At 46.5% G+C, this 10,646-nt stretch overlaps 1 protein-coding gene across 6 annotated transcripts in view; it reads left to right on the plus strand.

Moving 5' to 3' along the window:
• The window catches only part of LOC110506208 (C-terminal-binding protein 2), a 133,529-nt gene that overhangs the window by 94,184 nt on the left and 28,699 nt on the right, over positions 1-10,646 (plus strand). For 5 of the 6 annotated variants that reach the window (XM_090228906.1, XM_090228903.1, XM_090228902.1 and 2 more), the window contains one exon: positions 7,309-7,463. In XM_090228906.1, coding sequence (XP_090085032.1) covers positions 7,309-7,463 — 155 coding nt within the window. Of the gene's footprint in view, positions 1-1,046; positions 1,422-7,308; positions 7,464-10,646 lie in introns of those variants that run through there. The other variant, XM_090228905.1, reaches the window with a different exon arrangement.

The following is a 10,646-nucleotide window of genomic DNA, read 5'->3' on the forward strand; positions in this document are numbered from 1 at the left end:
AACACCCGTTCTGCCAGTCTCTACTACAGCCCTCATCCTCCACACACAACACCCGTTCTGCCAGTCTCTACTGCAGCCCTCATCCTCCACACACACAACACCCGTTCTGCCAGTCTCTACTACAGCCCTCATCCTCCACACACAACACCCGTTCTGCCAGTCTCTACTACAGCCCTCATCCTCCACATACAACACCCGTTCTGCCAGTCTCTACTACAGCCCTCATCCTCCACAACACCCGTTCTGCCAGTCTCTACTACAGCCCTCATTTTACACCCACAACAACCGTTCTGCCAGTCTCTACTACAGCCCTCATCCTCCACACACACAACAACCGTTCTGCCAGTCTCTACTGTTAAACGCTGGTTCCAGTCACTCACAGCAGAGAACGGTTTTCTTCCTAGGAGATCATAAAAGGACTAAAGCGTTTGTCTCTGACCTGCTGATCATCAGATCGCCAAGCTGCTCGCCGTGACTCTTTCACTGTGTGGAGTGTGTGAGTGTGGGAGTGTGTGAGTGTGGGAGTGTGTGAGTGTGGAGTGTGTAGTGTGCCTGCGGAGTGTGTGAGTGTGGAGTGTGTGAGTGTGTGAGTGTAGAGTGTGTGAGTGTGGAGTGTGTGAGTGTGTGAGTGTGGGAGTGTGTGAGTGTGGGAGTGTGTGAGTGTGGAGTGTGTAGTGTGCCTTCGGAGTGTGTGAGTGTGGAGTGTGTGAGTGTGTGAGTGTAGAGTGTGTGAGTGTGGAGTGTGTGAGTGTGTGAGTGTGGAGTGTGTGAGTGTGGAAGTGTGGAGTGTGTGAGTGTGTGGAGTGTGCCTGCGGAGTGTGAGTGTGGAATGTGTGGACATAGAGCTAGTCTCTCCCTGCTCAAAGGGACGGCTGTGTAAAGATGGTGCTGCCGGGGGTTGGTTGGTTGGTTGGTTGGTTGGCAGGCTGGCAGGCAGGCAGGCAGGCAGAGGACAACACTCTAGCAAGGGGAGGGTGAGACGAGAGGAGGAGGAGGAGGAGAGGAAGAGGGCGATACTCCCCTGGACACAATCGGGAAAGGACAACACTCTAGCAAGGGGAGGGTGAGACGAGAGGAGGAGGAGGAGGAGGGGAAGAGGGCGATACTCCCCTGGACACAATCGGGAAAGGACAACACTCTAGCAGGGGGAGGGTGAGACGAGAGGAGGAGGAGAAGGAGAGGAAGAGGGCGATACTCTAACAGGGGGAGGGTGAGACGAGAGGAGGAGGAGGGCGATACTCCCTGGACACAATCGGGAAAGGACAGCACTCTAGCAGGGGGAGGGGGAGACGAGAGGAGGAGGAGAAGGAGAGGAAGAGGGCGATACTCCCCTGGAGAAAGTCTTCCTCTGTTTTTCTCTCCTTTATTTGGCAGCTCTGTGTAGTTATTGAGCAGAAGAATGTGGAGGCAACATTTTCCAGGCAAGGAGCATGCTTCCTGTTCTCTCTTCTGGATAGCTGATAAAATGTGGCATGTGGGAGGGAGGGAGGTAGAGAGAGAAGGGGGGGTGAGGAGGAGGAGGAGGGGGAAGGAGGAGGTGGAGGGAGGGAGGGAGAGAGAGAAGGGGGGGTGAGGAGGGGGTTGGAGGAGGAGGAGGTGGAGGGGGTTGGAGGGGGGGAAGGAGGAGGAGGAGGGGGTTGGAGGAGGGGAAGGAGGAGGAGGGGGTTGGAGGGGGGGAAGGAAGAGGAGGTGGAGGGCGGTAGGAGGAGGTGGAGGGAGGGAGAGAGAGAAGGAGGGGTGAGGAGGGGGTTGGAGGAGGAGGAGGTGGAGGGAGGGAGGAGAGAGGGGGGGTGAGGAGGGGGTTGGAGGAGGAGGAGGTGGAGGGGGTTGGAGGGGGAGGAGGGGGTTGGAGGAGGGGAAGGAGGAGGAGGAGGTGGGGACAGAGGAGGTGGAGGGAGGGTGAGAGAGAAGGGGTGGAGAGAGAGAAGGGGGGAGTGGGAGTGTGTGAGAGGAGAGGGTGGTGGAGGGAGGGACAGAGAGAGAGAGAGAAGGGGGGAGTGGGGAGTGTGTGAGAGGAGAGGGTGGTGGAGGGAGGGACAGAGAGAGAGAGAGAAGGGGGGAGGGAAGGGGTGATGATCTCAGGGTTTTCTGCATGACTGGGTCGTCTGACAATGTGGTTGTTTAAACACACTGCTGCTATGCTCTAGATCTATAAGGGAGTTTGAAGTAAACTAATCAGATCTATAGGGGAGTTTGAAGTTAACTAATCAGATCTATAGGGGAGTTTGAAGTAAACTAATCAGATCTATAGGGGAGTTTGAAGTAAACTAATCAGATCTATAGGGGAGTTTGAAGTAAACTAATCAGATCTATAGGGGAGTTTGAAGTAAACTAATCTGATCTATAGGGGAGTTTGAAGTAAACTAATCAGATCTATAGGGGAGTTTGAAGTTAACTAATCTGAGATCTATAGGGGAGTTTGAAGTAAACTAATCTGATCTATAGGGGAGTTTGAAGTAAACTAATCAGATCTATAGGGGAGTTTGAAGTAAACTAATCTGATCTATAGGGGAGTTTGAAGTAAACTAATCAGATCTATATGGGAGTTTGAAGTAAACTAATCAGATCTATAGGGGAGTTTGAAGTAAACTAATCTGAGATCTATAGGGGAGTTTGAAGTAAACTAATCTGATCTATAAGGGAGTTTGAAGTAAACTAATCTGAGATCTATAGGGGAGTTTGAAGTAAACTAATCTGATCTATAGGGGAGTTTGAAGTAAACTAATCTGATCTATAGGGGAGTTTGAAGTTAACTAATCAGATCTATAGAGGAGTTTGAAGTAAACTAATCTGATCTATAGGGGAGTTTGAAGTAAACTAATCAGATCTATAAGGGAGTTTGAAGTAAACTAATCAGATCTATAGGGGAGTTTGAAGTTAACTAATCTGAGATCTATAGGGGAGTTTGAAGTAAACTAATCTGAGATCTATAGGGGAGTTTGAAGTTAACTAATCAGATCTATAGGGGAGTTTGAAGTTAACTAATCAGATCTATAGGGGAGTTTGAAGTAAACTAATCAGATCTATAAGGGAGTTTGAAGTAAACTAATCTGATCTATAGGGGAGTTTGAAGTAAACTAATCTGAGATCTATAGGGGAGTTTGAAGTTAACTAATCAGATCTATAGGGGAGTTTGAAGTAAACTAATCAGATCTATAAGGGAGTTTGAAGTTAACTAATCTGAGATCTATAGGGGAGTTTGAAGTTAACTAATCAGATCTATAGGGGAGTTTGAAGTAAACTAATCAGATCTATAGAGGAGTTTGAAGTAAACTAATCTGAGATCTATAGGGGAGTTTGAAGTAAACTAATCTGATCTATAAGGGAGTTTGAAGTAAACTAATCTGAGATCTATAGGGGAGTTTGAAGTTAACTAATCAGATCTATAGGGGAGTTTGAAGTAAACTAATCAGATCTATAAGGGAGTTTGAAGTAAACTAATCTGATCTATAGGGGAGTTTGAAGTAAACTAATCAGATCTATAGAGGAGTTTGAAGTAAACTAATCTGAGATCTATAGGGGGGTTTGAAGTAAACTAATCAGATCTATAGGGGAGTTTAAGTAAACCAATCAGATCTATAGGGGAGTTTGAAGTAAACTAATCAGATCTATAGGGGAGTTTGAAGTTAACTAATCAGATCTATAGGGGAGTTTGAAGTAAACTAATCAGATCTATAGGGGAGTTTGAAGTAAACTAATCAGATCTATAGGGGAGTTTGAAGTTAACTAATCAGATCTATAGGGGAGTTTGAAGTAAACTAATCAGATCTATAGGGGAGTTTGAAGTAAACTAATCAGATCTATAGGGGAGTTTGAAGTAAACTAATCAGATCTATAGGGGAGTTTGAAGTAAACTAATCAGATCTATAGGGGAGTTTGAAGTAAACTAATCTGATCTATAGGGGAGTTTGAAGTAAACTAATCTGAGATCTATAGGGGAGTTTGAAGTAAACTAATCAGATCTATAGGGGAGTTTGAAGTAAACTAATCAGATCTATAGGGGAGTTTGAAGTAAACTAATCAGATCTATAGGGGAGTTTGAAGTAAACTAATCTGATCTATAGGGGAGTTTGAAGTAAACTAATCTGAGATCTATAGGGGAGTTTGAAGTAAACTAATCAGATCTATAGGGGAGTTTGAAGTAAACTAATCTGATCTATAGGGGAGTTTGAAGTAAACTAATCAGATCTATAGGGGAGTTTGAAGTAAACTAATCTGATCTATAAGGGAGTTTGAAGTAAACTAATCTGAGATCTATAGGGGAGTTTGAAGTAAACTAATCTGATCTATAGGGGAGTTTGAAGTAAACTAATCTGATCTATAGGGGAGTTTGAAGTTAACTAATCAGATCTATAGAGGAGTTTGAAGTAAACTAATCTGATCTATAGGGGAGTTTGAAGTAAACTAATCTGATCTATAGAGGAGTTTGAAGTAAACTAATCAGATCTATAAGGGAGTTTGAAGTAAACTAATCAGATCTATAGGGGAGTTTAAGTAAACCAATCAGATCTATAGGGGAGTTTGAAGTAAACTAATCAGATCTATAGGGGAGTTTGAAGTAAACTAATCAGATCTATAGAGGAGTTTGAAGTAAACTAATCTGAGATCTATAGGGGAGTTTGAAGTAAACTAATCAGATCTATAGGGGAGTTTGAAGTTAACTAATCAGATCTATAGGGGAGTTTGAAGTAAACTAATTAGATCTATAGGGGAGTTTGAAGTAAACCAATTCTTCTGGTGTGCTGTTGAAACAGTGTTTACATGGAGGTCTCCTGTTGTGTCATTATTAATGTGTGAGGCTCAGAGGCAGCCAGAGGGAGTGCAGTGTGAACAGGGTTATACAGCGCATTCAGAAAACATTCAGACCCCTTGACTTTTTCCACATTTTGTTACCTTACGGCCTTATTCTAAAATGGAGTAAATTATGTTTTTTCCTGATCAATCTACACACAATATCTCATAATGACATCACAATACCCCAGGATGACATCACAATACCTCATAATGACATCACAATACCCCATAATGACATCACAATACCCCAGGATGACATCACAATACCCCAGGATGACAAAGCGAAAACAAGTTTAGACATTTTTTCAAATGTATTGAAAATTAAAAACAGAAATACCTTATTTATATAATTATTCAGACCCTTTGCCTTGAGACTCAAAATTGATCTCAGGTGAGCTCAATTCTGCAAGAACAGGGCCGTGTTCAGTATGAAAACGTTCTCAGACGTTGCAGAATATAGAAATACCACAAATAGAACCGACATGATTCCTTATTCTACATGTCAGAGATATATTTTTGTTCTACGTAGCATATTTCTATCTGAACGTTCCAAAATGTTCCGTCCTGCTGATCACAGCCCAGGCACATTGTCATTCTATGTGTGAAGCTGAACACAGCCCAGGCAATACCTTCCTTACAGACCCCTCTGTCTGTGTCACCTGAGTCACATTGTCATTCTATGTGTGAAGCTGAACACAGCCCCAGTAATACCTTCCTGACAGACCCCTCTGTCTGTGTCACCTGAGTCACATTGTCATTCTATGTGTGAAGCTGAACACAGCCCAGGCAATACCTTCCTGACAGACCCCTCTGTCTGTGTCACCTGAGTCACATTGTCATTCTATGTGTGAAGCTGAACACAGCCCAGGCAATACCTTCCTGACAGACCCCTCTGTCTGTGTCACCTGAGTCACATTGTCATTCTATGTGTGAAGCTGAACACAGCCCAGGCAATACCTTCCTTACAGACCCCTCTGTCTGTGTCACCTGAGTCACATTGTCATTCTATGTGTGAAGCTGAACACAGCCCAGGCAATACCTTCCTTACAGACCCCTCTGTCTGTGTCACCTGAGTCACATTGTCATTCTATGTGTGAAGCTGAACACAGCCCAGGCAATACCTTCCTGACAGACCCCTCTGTCTGTGTCACCTGAGTCACATTGTCATTCTATGTGTGAAGCTGAACACAGCCCAGGCAATACCTTCCTGACAGACCCCTCTGTCTGTGTCACCTGAGTCACATTGTCATTCTATGTGTGAAGCTGAACACAGCCCAGGCAATACCTTCCTGACAGACCCCTCTGTCTGTGTCACCTGAGTCACATTGTCATTCTATGTGTGATACTGAACACAGCCCAGGCAATACCTTCCTGACAGACCCCTCTGTCTGTGTCACCTGAGTCACATTGTCATTCTATGTGTGAAGGAAATATCCTTTTTTTTCTTATTTTGTTGAACAGAAAGGTTGTTCAGGCCTACCGGTTTCCTCACTTAACTCCCGGCACAGATGTTGCCTGCCTGCCGCTGAAAATAAAGAGCATTTAGAACCCCGGCCGAGCCCGTTAACTGATCACCATGACAACAGAAGGCAGAAATGGAACGAACAGAAAGGCCACCCTAGGCAGACCTGGCTCATGAAAAAAATTGAAAACAAACCCAATTTTGATAAACTCCCAGATCTATTAGGTGTTATTCCAGTGTGCCATCACATAGATTTATGACCTGTTGCCACAAGAAAAGGGCAACCAGTGAAGAACAAACACCATTGTAAATACAACCCATATTTATGCTTATTCATTTTTTATTTTTGTTTATTATCTATTTCACTTGCTTTGGCAATGTTAACACATGTTTCCCATGCCACTAAAACCCCTTGAGAGAGAGAGAGAAAGAGACAGAGAGAGAGAGAGAGAGAGAGAGAGAGAGAGAGCGAGAGAGAAGGAGAGAGAGAGAAGGATAGAGAGAGAGATTACTGTAAATCAAACTGTGGATGCTAATCCAGAGTTGTCAGAGCATTGATTTATCCAGCTGTGTTGTTAGCTCAGACTTGCTACTGCCACCTTCTACAACCTCATTAGCCAACACGCACGCACGCACGCGCACACACGCACGCACGCGCACACACACACGTGAATTCACTGATTCCAGGCTGAATATTAAAAGCTGATTCTTGATCAGATCTTGGAGCGCCTCATGATCGGCAGGCCAAGAGTTGTTGACAGGAGTTGTTCAGTCATATGTTCACCTCCAGTAGTATCCAATACACTGTCTGTCTCCTCTCCTCCTCTCCTCCTCTCCTCCTCTCCTTCACCTCTGTAGGGACGTCAATGAGTCAAAACGAGACACTGACTGACTGTATCAGAACGGTACCAGTAAATGGGCTGCCTCACGTTTGGTTCTGGTTTGGGTTATGTTCCTGTATTGGAAGTGAACAAGTGTCTTGTAGATGGGATCCTGGTTTCAGTTTCTCACCCCTCCTCTCTTCCTCTGTCCCCTGTCGGTGTTCTCTCCAGGTATCCGGCCCCAGATCATGAACGGGCCGATGCACCCTCGCCCCTTAGTGGCCCTGCTGGACGGGCGTGACTGCACCGTGGAGATGCCCATCCTAAAAGACCTGGCCACCGTCGCCTTCTGTGACGCACAGTCCACACAGGAGATACACGAGAAGGTGGAGTAACTAACACACACACACACACACACTCTTTCACACCCTTGCTGAAGAGCAGTTGGATAGCAGACACGGACAGCCGACATGGACAGCCGACACAGCAGCCCCACACTCCATTTTCTTTCTTTCTTTCCCCTCCTCTCCTCCCCCTCTCCTTGAATCTCTTATTCTCTCCTCCCCTCCCCTCCACCCTCCCCTCCACTCTCCTATCCTCTCCGCTCATCTCATCTCCTCCCCTTCACCCTCGTCTCCTCTCATCTCATCTCCTTTCCTCCCCTCTTCTCCCTCTCCACTTCTCTCGTCTCCTCCTCTCCCCTCCTCTCTTCTCCTTCCCTTTTCTCTCCTCTCCTCTCCTCTCCTCTCCTCTCCTCTCCTCTCCTCTCTTCCCTCCCTCTTCTCCTCTCCTCTCTCCTGGTGCTAACTTGTGAAACTTCACTGTTGTCCTTTATGGTCTTCTCAGCCAGTTACAGTAGTGTTCTCATGATGATGTGATGTCACTTGGTGCAGGGTGATGGTACCTACTATTTCACTTCCATTATTCTGAGAGAGAGGCTTCTCTTGTTTCTCAATATACACCACATGACCAAAAGTATGTGGACACCTGCTCGTCGAATATCTCATTCTAAAATCATGGGCATTAATATGGAGTTGGTCCCCCCCCTTTGCTGCTATAACAGCCTCCACTCTTCTGGGAAGGCTTTCTACTAGATGTTGGAACATTGCTGCTATAACAGCCTCCACTCTTCTGGGAAGGCTTTCCACTAGATGTTGGAACATTGCTGCTATAACAGCCTCCACTCTTCTGGGAAGGCTTTCCACTAGATGTTGGAACATTGCTGCTATAACAGCCTCCACTCTTCTGGGAAGGCTTTCCACTAGATGTAGGAACATTGCTGCTATAACAGCCTCCACTCTTCTGGGAAGGCTTTCCACTAGATGTTGGAACATTGCTGCTATAACAGCCTCCACTCTTCTGGGAAGGCTTTCCACTAGATGTTGGAACATTGCTGCTATAACAGCCTCCACTCTTCTGGGAAGGCTTTCCACTAGATGTAGGAACATTGCTGCTATAACAGCCTCCACTCTTCTGGGAAGGCTTTCCACTAGATGTTGGAACATTGCTGCTATAACAGCCTCCACTCTTCTGGGAAGGCTTCCACTAGATGTTGGAACATTGCTGCTATAACAGCATCCACTCTTCTGGGAAGGCTTTCCACTAGATGTTGGAACATTGCTGCTATACCAGCCTCCACTCTTCTGGGAAGGCTTTCCACTAGATGTTGGAATGTTGCTGCTATAACAGCCTCCATTCTTCTGGGAAGGCCTTCCACTAGATGTTGGGACATTGCTGCAGGGGGACTTGCTTCCATTCAGCCACAAGAGCATTAGTGAGGTTGGGCACTGATGTTGGGCGATTAGGCCTGGCTCACAGTCGGGGTTCCAATTCAACCCAAAGGTGTTTGATTGGGTTGAGGTCAGGGCTGCAGGCCAGTCAAGTTCTTCCACACCGATCTCGACAAACCATTTCTGTATGGACCTCACTTTGTGCACTGGGGGGCATTGTCATGCTGAAACAGGAAAGGGCCTTCTGCAAACTGTTGCCACAAAGTTGGAAGTACAGAATCATCTAGAATGTCATTGTATGCTGTAGCGTTAAGATTTTCCTTGCCTGGAACTAAGGGGCCCGAACCATGAAAAACAGACCATTATTCTTCCTCCACCAAACTTTACAGTTGGCACTATGCATTGGGGCAGGTAGCGTTCTCCTGGCGTCTGCCAAACCCAGATTTGTCCATCGGACTGCCAGATGGTGAGATGTGATTCATCACTCCAGAGAACGCGTTTCCTCTGCTCCAGAGTCCAATGGCGGTGAGCTTTACACCACTCCAGCCGACGCTTGGCATTGCGCATGGTGATCTTAGGCTTGTGTGCGGCTGCACAGCCATGGAAACCCATTTCATGAAGCTCCCGACAAACAGTTATTGTGCTGACGTTGCTTCCAGAGGCAGTTTGGACCTCGGTAGTGAGTGTTGCTTCCAGAGGCAGTTTGGACCTCGGTAGTGAGTGTTGAAACCGAGGACAGACGATTTTTATGCTCTACACACTTCAGCACTCGGCGGTCCCGTTCTGTGAGTTTGTGTGGCCTACCACTTCAGGGCTGGGCCGTTGTTGCTCCTAGACGTTTCAAATTCACAATAACATCACTTACAGTTGACTGGAGCAGCTCTAGCAGGGCAGACATTTGACAAACTGACTTGTTGGAAAGGTGGAATCCTATGACGGTGCCACGTTGAAAGTCACTGAGCTCTTCAGTAAGGCCGTTCTACTGACAATGTTTGTCTATGGAGATTGCGGCAGAGCGACGCCGTCGGAAACGGTTGGGTCCCTATTGTGGTCAGAAGGGGCCCCAGCTTCAGCAGTGTCCATGGCTGCGTGCTCGATTTTATACACCTGTCAGGTGTCCACATACTTTTTTTTAGATATAGTGTATCAGCTCTTTACACACAGAGAGAAAGAGAGAGAGAGAGAGAGAGAGAGACAGAGAGAGAGAGAGAGAGAGACAGAGAGAGAGAGAGAGAGAGAGAGATAGGGAGAGAAAGAGAGAGAGAGAGAGAGAGAGAGAGAGAGAGAGAGACAGAGAGAGAGAGAGAGAGAGACAGAGAGAGAGAGAGAGACAGAGAGAGAGAGACAGAGAGAGAGAGAGAGAGAGAGAGATAGGGAGAGAAAGAGAGAGAGAGAGAGAGAGAGAGAGAGAGAGAGAGAGAGAGAGAGAGAGGGCTGCCGAGAATATACCAGATCTTGGGGGGTGATGTGTGATGGGTGATGTGCAGGGGGTTGGTGTGTGATGGGTGATGTGTAGGGGGGTTGGTGTGTGATGGGTGATGTGTAGGGGGGTTGGTGTGTGATGGGTGATGTGTAGGGGAGTTGGTGTGTGATGGGTGGTGTGTAGGGGGGTTGGTGTGTGATGGGTGATGTGTAGGGGGGTGGTGTGTGTGTGTGTGTGTGTGTGTGTGTGTGTGTGTGTGTGTGTGTGTGTGTGTGTGTGTGTGTGTGTGTGTGTGTGTGTGTGTGCTTTAGGACAATGGGGTATGAAAAAGACTACAGAATCTGCATAAAGATTCAGTCCATCTCATCTCAGAGACCTTGGTGGGGGATGGGGAGAGGAGGGAGGGAGGGAGGAGG

Source organism: Oncorhynchus mykiss, unplaced genomic scaffold, assembly GCF_057628025.1.
Source record: "Oncorhynchus mykiss isolate SJ-2025 unplaced genomic scaffold, ASM5762802v1 scaffold103, whole genome shotgun sequence".
Taxonomy (NCBI): Eukaryota; Metazoa; Chordata; class Actinopteri; order Salmoniformes; family Salmonidae; genus Oncorhynchus; species Oncorhynchus mykiss.